Genomic DNA, 19,393 nt, shown 5'->3' on the forward strand with positions numbered 1-19,393 from the left:
CTGAAACAAATCATCAGCTACAAACTCCACTTGATCAAATTAGCTGCCGTTTCTCGTGATGATGTATTGATTCTGTGTTTGAGTGGGTGCAGAACAAAGGGAGATGCCAATGTATCATGTTTGTACATGAGTGGTTGGGGTTGCTGAATCACAAGAAAGCACAAATCTCTGCGTTTTGGATGGTTGAAGTCTAAAAAGGGAAGTAGGCTGCCAAACTGCTAAAATATAGTATGATTAGATTAGTTTGGATTTTGCTTTAAAACCGTTTTGCGACATTTGATTTACAGAAGACTGACAATGAAGAGAAACCCCATCTACAGAGATTCAGGCTTCCATAACCAATTATTTGTCTTGTTTACCCCGTTGTTGATTTACTATGAATTTGGCCTCGCCTGTGTCTAGAACCATCTTATTTGAGCTTTTATTAGGCTGACAAGTCAACGAAATCATCTAATTTTTGTAAAATAACCTTGTGTTAATTGGAGGGGGAAATAATATTAAAACCTTACATTTTTTGTTCTGGGCTTTATTATGGATTTTAGTTGTTGTATAGCTCAGGTGTTAACTTTTGTATTGTGAAGAAAAGTGTAGTTATGTTGACATTCATATTTTTGTTTTCATATTTATTCTGGGAACAAAATATTAAAGTAATATTTTTGGAAAACCTTTTTTGATTTTTCAAGTTTTTGAGGGTTTGAAAAGTTTTGGCAATTTCCCGTTTCAATTCGGTTTTTTTTTTTTTTTTTTTTTTTACTTTAAGCAACCATAATCAGTTGTTGGCAGTTAAAAAGGTGAAAATTTAATTTATTTTATTTTATTTTTTATTAAATGCATCTAAACTATGGAACCCCTTATTTTTTAGTCCATAAAAGGCTTCAATATACTTCAAAGCCCTTGGTTTTGAGTTTATTAAAGATCAGATAAAGGTAAGGGACATAATGAGTGGAGATAATCCTATTATTCCTTCATCTTTCGTCCGATTTAAAGCTAATGCCTGTATCAAAGAATCTGTAGCACTTTTTCTTTTCTTATATTTAATAGTTCTTGTTTAAAAAATTGAATCGGTTAAAATCGGAAATAGTCAAACTCAAATAAAATCCAAAAATTGTCATTAACACTCCCAGTATAGAAATTATGGAAGAAAATGTAGTTTGTTGCCTAATTGTCAAATGATATAAGCCACATGAATGTTGCTTTCCAGGGGAAAAGCAACATCACGGGAAACATAAGTCTGATATTTAATTATCGAGAGAAGAATAAACCTTCCTCTGTTGAAGAGATATAGTTAGAATTAGATTTTATCTTGTTGCGTTATGCTTTTCTGTTTGCATCGGTTTCTCTTGGAAACACATTGCAAATATTTGAACCTTTTTCATGTTTTGTTTGCACTTAATACAGCATTTATATATTAAAATGTTGCTGTTATTGACATATGGGTTTGCTTGCATCTACGTATATCTATTTTAAGCTGACTTTTATGACATCGTAAAGTCTTTGAAGCTTATTGATTTTAACTTTAACAAACAATATTCTACATCAGTCAGGTTCTGCCTTTCATATAAAGCAGTTTACAGATCACTCTTGTAGGATAAAGGCACGTCATGCTTTTTTTTTCTTCTTCAATGTTTTTTTTTACAAAAATTTGCCAGCCATGTCATTGAGTTTTCATTTTATCATCAGATTCCTCTTTCTGTGTGATTTAATTTAATCTCTGTGATGCATGCATCTTTCTCCACTGAAGAAAGACTGAAAGCAGAACATAAATCATTTTTTATGGTTCTGTCTAAGACTGATTTGTGAATCACTGGTGAAGAGAGACCAACGTGTCAACTATAACCCTCGCTTAATCCATCTTTACTGTCTCTGTTACTGGTGTATAAAAAAAACAACTATTTAAGACAGAGCTTAACCTGGTGGGGGGCCAAGTAAAGCCTGGTAGCCCGCCAGGCTTATAGTACGCTGGGGTTTTTATGTAGAAACTCCTGTGTATGTATTGCACCTTCTTTGCATGTAACATTCCTGTTTTCTTATATTTAAAATGCAGAAACATATCTGTTGCTGCCGGCTGGTGATTATTGACCCATAATTCATTCTTCATTGTTTTTTGTCTCTTAAATGTAAACATTACAGCAATTGAAATCGTCTGTCTAGTTGAACTTACGTTGGAAAATATAAACTTTGCTTCTCTTCTGTTCATTTGCAGGTAGCTTCCGTTACTCTTGTGACATCTGTGGCAAGAAGTACAAATACTACAGCTGTTTCCAGGAGCACCGTGACCTGCACGCAGTGGATGGTAACCTCAAGTTTTAGAAGTTACATCAAAAATATGATTGTCTTTGAAACCTGAGGTCTGATAATGAAACCAGTAGAGTTAAGCTCCTCATTTGGACCTCTTGATTTGATTCAGTTATGTTTGCAACTCTCTCATTGTGTATTGTGCTACATGCCTTAGTTTATATTTTCCCTCAAATGTTAGTTTTTATATCTCTTGCAAACTTTTATCAAGAATGTTATTGTTTAGTCACAATGCCTGGATATCTGTTTTCAGAGTGCAGTGTGGAGTTTAAAAAATTATAGACAAATGGTATATTGTTGCATCGGTAAAAAAAAAAAAAAAATACCCCTAATAGTTGCATTCTGTAATTCAGTTATTAGCATTGATGACATTTTTATTATTATGCTACTAAGTAAATAATGCCTCTTAGCTAATGTCATGAAGCATTAGTGAAGAGCAGATTAAAACATAATCTACTGTAACAAGTTGTTTTTTGTATTACTTAAGAATACCACCAGCATGTCAGTGCTTATGTTTCCGTCTCTCTCAGATCCGTATGAGCAGGTGGTTCTACCTGTTGATGGCCTTAAAGAGGAGGAGCCTATTGAACCCTATCAGAAAATTGGACCAAGTAAGACTGAAGTACTCGTAGTTTGTTTAAACATAGGCTACTATGGTTCTCAAAATTGCTTTACTTTTTGTTACGTTTTAAAAAGTCCCATAACAAATCGCACACTACAAACCCAAACCTATTTTCCAGTCAGTGTAAACCATCAGAAAAGGTCCTACCCAAGTTTTTCGGTTACTATTATCTATAGTTTCTAACTTTTTAAGTACATTTTAGATCATATCTGTTTCCAATGTTCTTTTTAGTTGATTTAATTTGAATTGCCAGGTGCTACATGTCGGCAGTCGGTTTTAGCCAACATGCTCCCAAGTTAAATTGGATGATTGACTCATTTATTGTGCAGAGATGTTGTAGAATCTTGTCTTGTTGACTGGACAAGTAAAATGTGCATAGAGAGTTTAACATAGAATCAGCAATAAGAAGAATTTTATTTGTAGTGCTTAGCAGGTTTACCCTGCTAGCATGTCCTAGCTAATCAACCACTGGTGCCCTGTTAAACACCTACATACCAGCTGAGGATGAGTGTTTCCACAGAAGACTTTTAGAACATGGATTTACTGAAGCATGATGAAACAACAAATTCTCATTTTATGTTAAATGTAGCTTGCCATTCTCTTTAGCAGGTTATTCCCAAATGTGTAAAATAGGCTTTAATCAGAGAACAAAATGATTGTTCAAATATCCAACCAAACCCATACCTGGATCTTGTACACAGTTGATCCTCAGCATTGTTACATTTATTCCAGCATTATTAGGGATGTATGTATAAATTTGATCCTGTACGCATGACTTTAACCGTATTAATTCAAAAAGTGAAGCTAATTTTTTATCAATTCTTTATACATATCATGATGTATTTCAAGTGTTTGTTAATTTTGGTGAATTATGTTTAGGGGTCCTAAAAAATAAAAAATAAAAATTCTGAGAAAAGTGAAATGTTACAGAAGATTGACAAAAAGATTCTGTTTGATGAAGCAAAATTTTAGCATTAAGAAAAGCATGTCCATGCACTGCATAATACAGTACAGGCCCTGTTGTTGGTCTTGTTCCAACCCTCTTTTGCATGATTTACTGCATTAGTGTGGCATGGCTTGGATGTGATCATCCTGTAGCTCCGCTGCGGAGTTAAGGAAGCCCAGATTGAGTTGTAGCGGCCTTTGTTTGCTCTTCATTGCTGACTCTGATGTCTCTCATCTTCCTCCTGACAGTACACAAGAGATTCTTCCCTAAAAAAGGTATTAATAGTTTTGTAAAGTGGGCTGGTGGAAAGTGCCAGCCCACTTTTCCAGTTTGGTGGCTGGTGATTTGATAAAATACTGTGGACCAACACAAGTTTGCTCCCCAAACCAATCACTGATTGAGGAAATTTCAAAGTGGACCTCAGACAATTTAAATTCTGTACATCTCCATATTTAGTCTAGACTCCTAGGACCTTGATTTCCAACTGAATTGAAAAAAATAACTTTTCTCTGATAAAAGCCATCAGACGGAGATTCTGTATCAGCTTCTTGACTGACACCGGTGTCCTTACAGACATGTCATTGTCTGACATGTAAGCGTTTGGCAGTGACAAGGTTTAAATCATTTTTATTAGTTTTATATAATATAACTTTTTTGTGAGAAATTGAATTCGTTGTTTTCATTAGGTTTAAGCCTTAAACATCAACTTTAAACAAATCATTTCCCATATTATATCCCTGTGTGTAATAAATCTATATAAAATGAGTTTCACTTTTTGAATTGAATTATTGAAATAAATAAAAATACATATTGAAATGATAATTTTCAGTGATATTTTTGTTAAATTAAATGCACCTGTATGAGGGGACAGTCACTGCTTAACACAAAGTCTGCTCTTCAAACATAATCACCAGTGTTATTTTAGTCTCTTATTTCCTCTTTCTCCTGATGGCAAATGTGATTGTTTCTGTATTTATTGGAGTAATTAACAAGTTAATCGTGTTTATTTTCATCTCCAGAAACTGGGAGCTATGTTTGTGAGTTCTGTGGGAAGCAGTACAAATACTTCAACCCATACCAGGAGCATGTTGCTCTTCATACACCATTGGGTGAGTCTGATTGCAGCACCAAGCCAAAAAACGTCATGCAACTAAAATTTCATTTAGAGCAAATTAGAGGAATGGTGGAAAAATATTGTTTTTACATTGCAGCTTTGTGGAATATCCCTATAAATGTACCGTAATTGTTTTTTTTTTTTTTTTTTTTACTTCAATACAAGTAAGATGATGTTGACATGTTCAATTACCAAGAAAAAATGAGGAAATTAAACCAAATAAGAACAGTTTGATTAGTTTATTTGTGCCTCGTCGGGTTTAATGGTGGCTTGAAGTCTGCCAAGTTTTGACTTTAATCATAAAAGCATTAATTAATTAAGTTCCAGATGAAAAAAAATCACAAACTACCTTTGTAAAAAGGAATCTTCTCACTAAACAGTTACATTGCTTTATTATCTAATATATTGTAGGAGTTTGCAGTTATACTGATTTACTATCAGATGCTCTATGAACATGTAGAGCATCTAAGTCTTACATTGGTGTGTATATGACTCCCAGATACTTTTGTTATAGGGTCATTTGATTTGAAGACTTCACGTGTACAAGAATGTGGTACCCTGGACATGAGCAAATTTAGCCACAGCCAAGCTAATAAGATAAAAAGTAAGTATGGGGCTTATTTTGTGACGTTTTTGTTTATTGCTATGTGAAGTTGGACAAATAATACCCTTCTGAACAAAGCTTCAAACTCAGAATGATTTTTGTCTGTTTCCTTCCGAATTACAGGTCTGAGCAAAGCGCTGAGCAGTAAGTTTTATTTTATTTTGATGCTACACATAAGAGAGAGCATTCAGATTTTTATAAAGCTAACAGTGTATTAACAAAGCTTTATTTAATTTCATTTTGAGCCTAATGACAAAAACATTCATCCTTACCATACCAGGAAAATGTTTTTGCAAAAAAACAAAAAAAACAAACTGTCACTAATATTGAGTTTTCCGGTGGGGGTTGTGATTTTTTTCATTATTTCATCAAACATTTTAGCCTCCATTTCCTTTTCATAATCATTATCAGTGTAAAGATTTGTTATAATGCATAGATTTGTTAGAATTTATGCTTCACTTTTCTAGTCACAATGAAAGCGCTTAACAGTGAAAACACGCACACATTCATACACGGACTTGGCAATTTGGCGATAAAGCTTGAATTGAACCAACAACTTTGGGATCACAAGACAAAGACTCCTCCCACAATATCAGGAAGACGTGTGGAGGGACTGTAATACAGATTTGGCTATGATTTTTATTTACCGGTATTTTAGATTTGATTTATGTGTAACAAAATTATACATGTTACACCAATAACAAGTACAGAGGATTTAGTTAGTTGAGAGGTATTTTTAATTGATACCTCTCATTAAAAATACTAGAGCCCTGGTATAATACCTGGTATCGGGGCGTCCTTATTTGTATCATATCATCCTGGGGGTTTAAACCCCTTTTGCTGGATTTCACTTTAAATATATGCAGAAAAAGCAAAGTTGCTTTGCTCTTGTGAAATGATCTTGTAAAAAATAGACAGCAAATGCTCTTGGCCATTCGTGTAACTAAAATAAGCAAAGGAATTTTAACACAAAAGATAAAAAAAGATGCAAAATAAAAAAGTCAACAATCATCGTTTTTAGGTTAGCAAAAATTGACAAATTCTCAAATGGTAGTGCAATTTTTGAGTCTCATTTCGCCTTGCCACACCATCCCCCACCTCCCCAACCTATCTTTCTGCTAAGAAGCACTCAGCCTATTTAAAGCACGGCACACACTCGCTTCGTAGAAGTGGGTCAAAAAGATGAAACGAATAGGCAGAATTAAACCCATATTTAAATGTAATATGACCATTTGGATCCTTATTCAAACCTGTCAGTATGATTGATTTCAATGCTGCAGATTAAAATTAAATGTACACTGCATGCCATTAATTTTGCTTCAACCTAATAGTTGTGGGTGTTCATAGCTTGAATTTAAAATATTTTTGCCCTTTTTGGGGTTTTTTTTATGCGCAGGTCACTTATTTTTTTTATGAGTATGCCACTTATTGTTTCTCCTGTTTTTTCCTTGTAGACAGCCCATTTAGACGGAAATTAGAGAGCGCGATTCAGACCAGTTTGGTTGATACAAACAGTTCGCAGAACTCAAGTGGTAAGCACTTAGTGTCTTGTTTAGTGCATTTCTAACTGTGCATGGAAATGTATTATTTCTGCTCAAAGTGGGAGATGTGTTTTTATGTTTTGCTAAGCAGATATTTGTTTCTGTCGGCTTCAGACGCTCTCAGCAGATATTGTTTTGCTACTCTTTGCTGGGCTGAAAATTGAAATGGAGTCTGCGTATAGAGGTTTGAGTGACCTACCTCGCATCAATTGTTACTATATAAAACTCAATTCTGAGAGCTGAAAATAATATTTTTCATCTCCCCACTCTGATCATGAAACTAGAGATGCTTTTGAAAATCATGCTTTCTCTTTTATAAACAGCTACTTTATATTACCCCAGATTTTCAAACAGAACTGCGTAACCCTCTTCTAGTAGAAAATGGTTGGTGAAAAACAATGCATCATAAATTAGAGTGCAATGATGTGCAAAACATTTAAAGTCGGCATTCGTTTCAGAGTAGTACAAGCAGCAAGACAACATCCAGTTTTGAATTTGAGAAATGTTATTTTTAAATGTTTACTCTTTTTAAAATAGATGCTAACCACATGTTTAAAAATAGCTTGCACCAGGGTGTGTTTTACCACTCTTATTGCATCACTACTGATTTTAACAACAGTCTCGGTTCAGAAGTGAACAGCTAAGGAAAACTGTTGCATTTTAATCTTAATATTATTATTAAAAGTAACATTCCTTAATTTTTGCAATTTATCTCTAAAAATAGTTTGCACTGAATCATTTATATTTTACTCATTGGGGAACAAGTCTGGACTGGAGTTAGACCAGTATTTTTATACTTGTAGTTTTTAGTGTTTAGTTTCCACTGCACAAAAAGTAAAATGTTGATGCACAAGTTTGAATTTATATTGGACTTTCTTCTTATGCACGCAGGACAAAAATCGCAGACTCCAAAAATATATTTACACCGCCTCTAATATTTGGCTAAATGTCTTTCTGCCATTTGACTACATGCTTCTTGTAGCGATTAACCAGATTTTAGCGTAACCCTGTTTGAGTCTTTGATTACAGTTTTTTTTGGCAGAGTTGATGCAGTTCATTTAAATCGGTTTGTGTCCTGGCACCGAAGCATGAACCACATATTTTCCTGAGGTTTGAGGTCAGAGCTTTAAGAATGTCTTTGCAGAAGCTCAGCGTTTGTCAACTTTATCTATTTGGGAAGATTTTTCTGTTGAAATAATTTTCAATGACTTGACCTAAACTGTCACATACGGACATGCCAAATACCTTAATGAGAAAGTTTTCATACGAGACAAAGACTGAAAACTGTTGTTTGAATTAAAGCTTGACTTCCAAACCCTAACCATGAAAAAAAAATAAATAAAAAAATTATGAACTATAACACATTAGAAAGACTTAAAATTGGTCATACATTTTCAGAAAGCATAAAATTGGATAGAATTTGCATATAACTAATAATAAGCATCTAAAAATACTTTCAGATGCATTTGAAAAAAAAAAAATTATTAAAACATTATTTTATTTCAGTAACTCAATTTACACATAATAACACACGAAGATTAATTACATGCAGACGGAAGATTTATTTTTGTTAATTTTGTTGATTTTTAATGATTTTTAACTTGCAGCTGATGCAGACATGAAATTTAGGATTTAGAATGTTGCATCAGGTCAATTAAAAAAAACATTTTAATACAAAAATGTATAATTTTATTTTTTAAAAGTATGTTCATTACCTGCTTTATTTTAATATGGTGCTTTTTAATTTGACACAAAACCTAATACAAGCCAACCATTCAAAGTGTTACTGTGTGAGTATATTATGATCAAACCAGAAGACTACATATGCTATAAAGTAAATTTTGTATATACGATCTTAATCTAGAACGTATTAAACTAAAAAAAAACAGCATCCTAATAACATAAAATTGCCTGGCTGCACAAAGCTCATCAACAGAAGCCCCCTGGAGTTCCAGCAGACATCCCAAGGCATAATTTAGAAAGTAAAAGTGAAAACCAAAATAAATTGTCAAACCAAAACGAGATGCACATGAAGAGCTCAGAAAGCATTAATCTTTATTTTTGTGAGTTCATGGGAGGAAAAAAGAGAGGGGGGGGGGGGAAAACAACATCCCAAGGGATTGTTAGGTTTTCTATACTCCCATTTAATTGGGCAGGGATTGACTAATAACAGGCTGTCTTAACCATTGCATTTACTTATTTTTAAATGTAGAAAATAAGGCAGTTTCTACTGCCAAACAATAAATAATCCTGGGAGCTTGGATCATAACAATTATGACAGAAAATGACTGTTTTGGGATCTGTAACCAAAATAGAATAGAAGTCCAGGGATTAGCAAATCATCCCAGCAGCTCAAGGATTTCCACAGCTGCCTGAGCTAGTCCATGGTTTCACTGCAATAAATTCCTATTTACAAAGCAGCGTCGTATAATAACCTCTCATCTTTTTGCAAAGACGTTTGCAGGTAAAAGCTCGGCGAAGTTCATTTTGAGGGAAAGTGTTGCCAAATTTTGGATATTTAAAAGAAGGTTTTGTTTTTGTTTGTGTAGTGATCGCTAATTAAAATATTAGTTGCCATATAATCATGTAAAAGCAACCAGACCAAAACACACAGTGATGAAGATTATTAGCTTAGCATTATTATTGCTTGTGTGGACTTGGAAGTTTAAATTTGGTAGCATGATTATAGGCTATTTGCGACTGCAGTTATAGGGTCTAAGATTAAAGCTGACCGTACAGGCTTTAGCTACACTATATCAAAGCATCCCTGATGATGCTGCGACTAGCCTTTATGGCTCTAAAGATGAAGGCCTTTTCATGTTTTATTAGGCTGCTCTTTGGTTTTTGCTTTAAAAAAAAAAAATGCATTTACACCCTTTTGTTATTTGATACTCCTGGTTTTGAATAAGTCCACCCTGGATTATTGTTGCAAAAATAGAAGCAGAGAATCTGGAGTTGGACAGATTTAATGAAGAAAGGGAAAGAGTGATGCAGAAAGGCCTGCACCACAGTGTCTGTAGCTTTAAATCCTTCCCTTTCCTCTTGTCAGCAGGAACTCCGAGCCCTCTGGTGGCCACCACCTTCTCTACATCACAAAGTAAGTAATAGTGCCAAAAATTAAAACATTGTGCTATTCTTCTGGACTCCAACTTTCCAATTTTTTTTTTTTTTTTTTTAATTAAGTTAAGATGTAAATGCTGTTTTTTTTGTTATTTATTTATTTATTTATTTATTTATTTATTTTTTTTTTTTGCTTTCATAGAGTCAATTACTAAAGACTAAAATAGCCCAAAGTACTAACAGAATAAGGAGGGGCTTCTATGTTGGATGTGATTTTGTCTTGAATCACAGTAACCTGCAAACACCCTAAACATCATCATATGACAGTTGAACTGAATTTGATCAATCCATGACAGATCAAGGGAAATAAATTTCATAAAACAGGAAATATTAGCCAGGTTGACAAATGCACAGTATTTTTTTATTATTCTGATGACAAAGAGTCAACAGTCTTTTGGGCGTTGTGATCTTTTTAGAGCCCTACACTTGTGGTGCCTGTGGCATCCAGTTCCAGTTCTACAACAACCTCCTGGAGCACATGCAGTCGCACGCTGGTGAGTTTACGAATACAGATTAAGCCTTGAGCTTAGCACCGAGACAAATGAATAATGTGCACAAGTCCTCATTGGCAACGAGGTTTGAGGTGTAGTCTTTTTTTTTTTTTTTAAAGTTGTGCTCAATATTAATGCTGAGTTTTAAGAAAGAGATTGCTATAAGGGTTGTTGCAGATCTGGACCTGAAGCTGCTGTGGTCTTTGTCTTGTTGAAAAATACTTTGAGAATCACACACTTAATCAGCTGCGTGTCTTTTGTTTGGCTGTGGGACGTTTTCCGGTTTTTACCCTTGTTTATACCCAGACAGTCCATTTCGTTCCAGCGTATTTCCGCTTTGTGCCAGTAAACAAACCATTTCGCACCCATGCACTTAAATATTTATGTTTGTAGTTAAGTGGTTTTAATGAATTTTAGAGACTGGCATAAACAGTTGAGTTTGATCTTGTAAAGGAGCAGACGCTTAGCACTCACTCAGAAGTTTAAAAATGTACACCACTGATTGGAAAGATGATTCATCTATTAAAGAGTCAGGGTTGTGGAGCGCATAATTTTAATGTTTCTTTTCCTGTTTTTTTTTTAATCCCTAAATTTTCGTACCTTTGTTTTACAGTTTCGCTACTGGTTTCCCAAGAGGTACTCTATTGATAGACGCTTTTTCTGCCATCTGTCTTTTTTCAGCTGATAATGAGAACCACACCAAAGGGGACTCTCCCAAAACCTCTTCAGCTTCGGGTCCTCAAGAGCAGCTGTGGAGAGGGTCCCAGGCTCAGGCCCATCCCTCAGTGAAAATACAAATCCAGCCTCAAAGTATCTCTCAGAGGAACCATACACTCAGCCGTAAGTACTGCTAGCTCATTAAGTCTAAGGGTGTAGGCACATAACATGTAAATGAACCCTCCCTCTTTCATCTTTCTTTTGATATCTACAGCTATACTAGTGTATTGGTATTAGGGATATCCTGATTAAGATTTTTATCAGTGCCAACCCTAGTAATTTTAAATTAAGTGCCAACAGGTTTCTGCAGCACAGAGTTAAAGTGCTGTTCCAACATGAGGTTATCTAGGTTACAAAAGCGTCTTTAATGTTCTGATGTAATATCACCCAAAGCAGATGCACTGGTCCGGGTTTATTTCTATGTTAAAGAAACGTAGACAGAGTTGATGGTAACAGTAGCTCTTTTATAGTTTCACTTAGATTGTTAACCCAGACTAAATAGCTAAATAAACAATGCATTGACTATCGCCTATAATGCAGTTTTTGCACCACCAAAGAAGTTCGTATTTTTTTTGTTTTTTGTTTTTTTGTTGTTTTTTTTTCAAAACTAGCCGTGGAAAACACGGCTCACCCTGTAACACTATGGGTGCAACTGGCATCAAATCACAGGAAATATGTTAACATGTGTTTTTGAGAGAGCACTTTAGTAAGGAACTCAGATCCAGCATTCAAAGTTGGATTGGGACATTAATATTTATATAGTATATTGGTAATGTTATATGTTTTTCATGTTATTTTCAGGACATTTTCAGCCACATTTGTTTTTTTTTTTCCAGCATGTTAAATATTGGAATCAAGCCATCAAATACTTCAAATAATAATACTGATTATCTCTGTTTTTCTGTTTTTTTCTTTTTTTCTTCTTCTTCTTCCCTGGTAATCCATCTGACTCAACTGGCAGAGAACAATGGGCTACCTGAGAAGGAGAGACAGCAGGTGGCTGAGCGCCTATTACGGGTAATGTGCTCTGATCTGAACATGCTCAATGTGCTAAACAGCAAAGACTTCCTGAAGCTGGCACAGACCCTTGTGGACACAGGGGCTCGTCACGGTGCCTACTCCACCCGCGACGCTCTTGGCAACATGAGTGCCTTGGCACTGCGCCAGCTCCCCCGCATGTACAACCAAGTGAAAGTCAAAGTCACGTGTGCCCTGGGCTCCAATGCTTCGCTGGGCATCGCAGTGACCTGCCACTCCCAGACCTCTGGCCCAGACGCCTGCTACGTGCTCACAGCCTACCAGGTGGAGGGGTCCCGCCTCAAACGTTACGTGCTCGGCGTGAGGGAGGCGGAGCTGAGGGAGGGGCCCGAGCAGATTCACCACTGGGTGCAGAACGTGCTGTCTGAGTTTGTCATGTCGGACATTCGAACCGTGTACGTCTCCGAGCCTCGACTGTGGGCAGCCGGATTCGCAGGGTCGCCGCTGGGGAGCGGCGGGCGGGGGAGAATATGCTTGCGGTGTGCGGGGTGTTCGCTCGGCGCCGTCGTTCAGGCGGTTCTCGGGAAACGCAGCCTCCAGGCTCGAGGGCTTCACGAGTTAGCCGAGCTTCTCTCAACCTGCAGAGACATCGCCTCCTCTTCCACGCTGGCCCTTCGTGAGGAACAGTGCTTCAACACATCCACAAGCACAACTGAGGAAAGTACACAAGGCTCCCCTGCACAATGCCCCACACCTCCATGCTGGGACCGCATGGCAGAGGCCCTCCTGCAGGTCCACGCACACTTCGAACACATCTGTGAGGCTTATGGCCGCAGTAAGTCCACCGCGCCACTTCTTCAAGGACTTAACAAACATCTGCTAAGCACCCTGGCTTGTCTCCTGGCACCTCTTCGCCTGGCAGCTCTGGAGCTGAGCAGCCAGAGGAGACCAACCCTACAGCAAGTACTGCCTGTCTATCTGCGCTTGGAGAAGTTCTTCACATCTAAAGCTGGGGAGGCTGGGACTGGCACCGCTAGCAAACTCTGCCACTATTTCCTTGAAGCCCTCAAGGAAAACTTTAAGGTACAAAATTGATAATATTTCCTTCTTGTTTCCTGAACTGTATTTTCTTCTGAAAAAAAAAAGAAATAAATTTAATAAAAGATTACAGCTGTCAGACTCTAAGCTTGATAAAAAGGGAAAAAAAATTGATTCATCTTATTGAACTAGTGTCTCTGATATACAGAACCTTGCAAAATTATTTATACTGGTGGTGATAGGATCATGTTGTGGGGATGCTCTTCTTAGGAAAAACCTTAAAGATAATAAATTGTTCAATCCAAACAGAGACCATGGTCAGTAAAACTACCCGAAACGTACAAGCAGAGCTGCAATGGAACAGTTTAGATCAATGCATGTTCACATGTTAAAATGATCATATCAAAGTCCAGATCTACATGCATCTGGGATTCACTTGCATGTCTTAAGAATTGCTTTTCACAGTTGCTCTCCGTTAAAACTCACCGAACTTGAGCTATTTTTCAAATAAGAACAAGCACAATTGCAAAAAACAACAACAACAAAAAAAAAATCTATTTAAGATTGAAACAAGCCGGTAGAGGCGTACCTTAAATAACTGTATTGCATAAAAGAGGCTCAGAGGGTGTGAAAATAAATGCATTTCAATTTTTTTTTCTTTTTCGGAAACATTTTAAATGAATATGTACCGTGTCAACTTTGTATTAGTCTGTAAAACATCCCAATAAAACACTGAATATCTGTACAGAACGCTGTATAATTGGTTATGAATGATTCTGTTTGGTGTTCATTCAAATAATCGGTGATATTTCTCTCTCTGCAGGTTGAAAGAGCCCACCAGGTAGCCATGGTCCTGGACCCACAGCTCAAGCTGCGTTCAGTTCCAGCCTACCAGCACGAGGACATCATTTCCCGTGCCTGCGAAATGGCTGCTGAAACCAGGGATGGAAGTCTGAGCGGTGGAGGTGGTTCTAGCGGAGAAGAGAGGGATGGAGACGGCCCTCCCACCCCGAAAATAAGCCGTATAGATGGCGCTGGAAACAACGGCGGACCCTCGAGAGGCTCCTCTCTGGTTTCGGGGAACGACGAAGGTCCGGGACAAGTTAGGCAAGAGATATTTCAGTACCTGGCCGAACCACTTGTCCAAGGCACACCTGACCTCTTTCAGTACTGGAGCTCGACAGTGAGTGAGAAGTTCCCCAAGCTCGCTCGCTTGGCGCTGTGGCTTCTCGCCGTGCCTGCGGTGGGCATACGCAGTGAGTGTGTGACTGTGTGTGAACAAAGTCTGGCAATGAAGAGGAGGCAGCAGGTCACTGCTGAGGAGATGAACAAACTCATTTTCCTTCGCTCCAATATGGGTTAGAAAAGCAACCCATCAGTCCGTAATCAACCAAACGATCATCCAACCAATGACTGAATATTTATGTACTGTAGGTTTAGATGAACTGTAAACATCAGTGTGTAAGAAAACTAAAGACTCCTCAAGGCAGAATAATACAGAAAAACACACACACACACACTGCAAAGACTGTACACACATATAAAATTAAATGGCTTTTTATATATTTTGTGAGGACTGGGCTGATGTAAAGTACAGAGCAAAGAGCAGGGGTGGAACGGTATCTCTGACAAGACGAGACAGTCCTGTTTGGTGCGCGGCCCTTGGTTTAAGACGCACGTGTGAGCAGGAAGAATTTCATCTGTCACAGTCAGTGATTTAAATTACTCCAGCCTAATGATTAAACCTCTACAAGGCTACGATGCTGTTACTCTCACTGGTTGACAACATTTTCAGGTAATTAGAGCTCTCACTGCTTCGGCCTACTGTTACACACCTCTGGAAAAAAAAACAACAAAACAACCTACTTCTCAAAACCGTTCAGGAGGGAGATAACGGCAAACTACTGTAGCAGTATATTTAGGGCGTACAACGAAAGAATTACGTAGTTAATCTTCACTGCCACTGCACTTCTGAAAATTAGGTGCACTAGGTTTAGGATTTTCTTACACAACACACCTAAAATGGAAAAAACTTCAGCTTAGTCGACGTCGGACAATGGGCAGAAAACGGAGCTTAAGCGTTGCAGATGCTTTGACGGCCAGAAAATGTAGCGCTGGAGGATTTGCATGCACTGCATGCATTTTTTTCTCAACTGAGAAGGTAACTAATTTTATGTGATGCTTTCCTTTTTAATTACAAACTGTGAAGAAAATTGCTGAAATTGTTTTTTTCGTTGCTTCTTGACATGCAAGTCAAACCGTTGGACTTGCACAGATCTGAAATTAATAGAAGTTGAAGGATTAAAAGAGGAAAGCATCCAATTGAATATTTTTCATTTTGCGTCTTTTAATGAAATTGTTCAGTCGTACTTGTTAGAGCTGGATTACTCCTGAAATGTATTCCATAACATTATGATATAATAACTTTTAAAATGTTTTATTGTTTTTAAAAACAGCACAACCCAGGTAGCATATAGCTTAAAAACCTCCTACAGTTGATTTCACTAGCTTAATGGTTACAAATGCTGGTAATTCAGGAATGCCACATCACTTTGCACCCGCTATCGACGAGTAGCGTCAATGCTTTTGTTTTAGATTCAGACATTGTACCTGGACTCTCAAAAGAACAGCTTATCATTCACTTGGTGAGCTTTGCTTGCACGAGTTTATTCCATAATGGCATTTTTCAGCATGTATATGTATTTATTTTTATTTTTTTGAAGCTCGTTTAGAAGAAAAATACAGTCCATTGGAAGTGTGCTGGTTTATTTATTGTTGCTTCCCAGTTTTATCATCCTACTATAAACATCGTCTTCCTATTTTGAGCTATAGATTTCCACTTTTAAGGCAATAAGCTTTAATACAGCACACAGGTCCCGTTATCTGACTGTTCTCACAACGCAAGTCATCAATCCGCATCAAATCGTTTTAACGTTTGTAAAATCAATAGGATTTTCTCAGGAATGAGCACATCCGAGCAGGCACCGCCACTTTTTCCTCACTGTACCTAAAAAGAAACCAAACTGTGACCTCAGTGCTGAGGTGGATACCGAACCACGACTTTGTTTTTCAACCATTCCACCCAAAATACACCTGGTGCCATCGAAAAGAAACACTGAGGAATTTTACTTTATTTTATTTTGTTTTGTTGTTTTGGTCTACCAGTGTATCCGCTAAACTTAACGTAAGTGTGTTCATGAAGTGAGTGTACATTAAATTGCGCTAATACCTCCTTAAATGGCTTGGAAGAATGGAAACTGCTGTTTGTTGCCTTTGGTAATTACTATTCAATCTCTGGTTTGTTCTCTCTGTTTTTGGGCCTTAAGTCTCTTCCTTGACTCGACCTGTAACCCTTCAGTTGTCTTGCCTTTGTTTTGTACATTAATTGCCTTCTTTTTTGTTTAAGCATTTGCTTCTTTTCTCTTGGCCACTCGTGTAGACGTATCAGGAATTTATAGCTGGAAACAGCGTCCTCTAGTGTCCACATGGTGACTTTTTTTTTTTTAATCATGTACAACTGTGTGACTTAAGTGCTTTATTTATATGTTTATTAGGTGAAATCAACTGAGCACGTATGCTCATAAAACAGGTCAGTAATAACTTAAGCATTAAAACAGGTATCCACTGTATAAATAGACTTAAAATGACTCTACATGAGAATCGAATTTGAGTATTTAGATTATTTTTGTTGGTGTCACAACGAAGGACGTTTCAAAACTGATACTGTGATTTGAGATTGTATTTTCACACAGCTTGAATTTAGCTTAATACTCCTAAATGCTGCAGTGCAGTTATTTATTTTCTCATCTCCCACCCCACCAAGTAACCCTTCACTTTGTAAAATAAAAATAATAAAAAGAAAAACACTTATATTTCTCCACACCTCAAAATCCCCTTAGCATATTATACACTGTACTATAGGAGATGTTTTGCAGCTTTCAGGTGATTCCTTTTCTGTTGAAGCCTGTATGATGGCAGTTTCAGTGCAAACAGCAGCCTTCTCAGAAAACACTGATGGACTGTACACAGAAACATAGTTCTTTTAACACTGTTAGCACTCACTTTTGCACAGACAGCATCACACTAATGCAGTTCGCAGTGAACATTGGAAGGCTAAAGGCAGGGCTGTTTTGTTTAAAGTGAATGTAAGTGTGCAGCAAATGAAAATACATCTGTGGGAATAGTAACACGTTTGTAAAGCCAAAAGAAAAAAAAAAGAAAACTGATTAATCTTTTATAAGAATTTCAGATCAGTACCAGTTTTGATTCAAACTCTTTTTTCCCCCCCTTTTGACTGATTTAAATTTTATGAAACACTTAAAAAAAAGAGACAAAGATCTGAGGATTTGCTTTGCAAACTTTTTTGTTTAGCTACATTTTTTTAAGTAGACTGTAGATTTTCTTTCTCCCAAGTTCCTAAAGGCCTTGCCACCCCTACCTCCCTATCCCCACTTTATGATTTCTTAGAATATTTTGATTTTGTTTATTATATTTTAATTAAAAAAAAAAGCTAAAAAGAAAAAAAAAGTGACTGTAAAATCTGTTTGAAATACACTTTTCAAGTACCAATCCAATGTTTTACCTCAGCACTCAGAAGGCAGTATTGAGATTTTCAGAAACCAGTTCATTGAAATGTGGGTTAGATCTAAGAAACGGTCAAAATACTGTACATGGTTGCTGGTTTCAACAGTTTTCCTGGGCTCACTGATGAAGGGATTTTTCTCACTGTTTTATTTTTTTCCGTTTTCCAATAGGATATGCTCTGGGACAAAATGCCATTGTTGACAAGAAATTAAATTTTCTTAGAAATAGTATTCCTTTTTTTTTGTTGATTAAATGAAAAATATAACTAAGATATGCATGCTTTTGATAAGAGTAATCATATATAATATTATTAACCAGTGTTTCTCATCAGATAAAAATGAATCCTTCTGGCTCTGACATGATGTTACTTTAAGGTACTCTGACTGAATTTCTGCCTCTCCAGGTGGAAGTAGCTATTCTGTTTTCTGGTTGGTGTTTAGAGGTTGACATCATCCCTTTTCAGAAACGGACTCTGTAAATACAGGAGAACTGCTGTTTTTATGCCACAAGGGGGCGCCTTCATTCAAGAGAAAAAGTGGGGAGCACCAATAACATTATACCTCTTTTTTCTACAGTAGCATTTCAGAAAGTTTTGATATAATAGAAAAGTCAGCTTAGATACTTATACTAGAAACGCTGAACTCAGCTGTAAGTTTTCTTTTGTTTAAGGGGTTTAACTTATTCAGATAATAAAAAGTTCAGTTGTGAAGTTGTGGTAAATGAATGCTAACATGGAGATCTGTTCAACTAGTTAATTAATTCAGGTTAAGAACTCGGTGTTGCTTTCATCCTATTTTACAGGCATTTCTTCCTTTTTATACTCAGCTAAAATGCAAAAAAAAAAATAATAATATGTTGGATTCTGTTCAGCTAGTCTTTTTATCGCACTTTGGCAGCAGACTTCTGTGTAGATTCAGATCTGAGTTGTCTTATTAGTAAACCTAATTTATACTTTTGTAGCAACAATATTTTTATATAACGGCAAAGAAACGGTTGTCTTTTGGTTTTGATTTTTTTTTTTCTTTTCTTTTTTTTCCTGTGACATATATGACAGCGCTATTCAATGTTTCTTGAATACATTACCCTCTGTAGTATGTTATGTGTGAATAAACTTTAAACTTCTGTGTGACAATATGCTAAGCTTGCTGTAGTTCTTGTATAAAGACTTTTGTGTGTAATCTGTTTGTCGTTTTGTTCTCTGTTTTCTGTGAAGACGAAGGTCAAGAGCTACGCTTCCCTCAAAGCTTTCTCTTGCATTTAACTTGCAGTGCCTTTCGGCGCCGCTTTCTCTTCACCACATCTGACCGGTGCAGCAGTCGCAACAATTCATCTGTTGATCTCCC

At 36.7% G+C, this 19,393-nt stretch overlaps 1 protein-coding gene across 9 annotated transcripts in view; it reads left to right on the plus strand.

Moving 5' to 3' along the window:
- The window catches only part of znf618 (zinc finger protein 618), a 42,702-nt gene extending 23,518 nt beyond the window's left edge, over positions 1–19,184 (plus strand). For 3 of the 9 annotated variants that reach the window (XM_016680452.1, XM_007569555.2, XM_016680450.1), the window contains 11 exons: positions 2,204–2,293; positions 2,826–2,906; positions 4,883–4,972; positions 5,477–5,581; positions 5,705–5,725; positions 7,036–7,113; positions 10,172–10,219; positions 10,659–10,736; positions 11,415–11,573; positions 12,412–13,511; positions 14,290–19,184. In XM_016680452.1, the coding sequence (XP_016535938.1) occupies positions 2,204–2,293; positions 2,826–2,906; positions 4,883–4,972; positions 5,477–5,581; positions 5,705–5,725; positions 7,036–7,113; positions 10,172–10,219; positions 10,659–10,736; positions 11,415–11,573; positions 12,412–13,511; positions 14,290–14,829 (2,390 nt within the window). In that variant the 3' untranslated portion in view covers positions 14,830–19,184. The remainder of the gene's footprint in view (positions 1–2,203; positions 2,294–2,825; positions 2,907–4,882; positions 4,973–5,476; positions 5,582–5,704; positions 5,726–7,035; positions 7,114–10,171; positions 10,220–10,658; positions 10,737–11,414; positions 11,574–12,411; positions 13,512–14,289) is intronic. The other 6 variants (XM_007569547.2, XM_007569564.2, XM_007569540.2 and 3 more) reach the window with 5 other exon arrangements.
- Positions 19,185–19,393: the final 209 nt, after the last annotated feature.

Source organism: Poecilia formosa, unplaced genomic scaffold (assembly GCF_000485575.1).
Source record: "Poecilia formosa unplaced genomic scaffold, Poecilia_formosa-5.1.2 Scaffold6, whole genome shotgun sequence".
Classification (NCBI taxonomy): Eukaryota; Metazoa; Chordata; class Actinopteri; order Cyprinodontiformes; family Poeciliidae; genus Poecilia; species Poecilia formosa.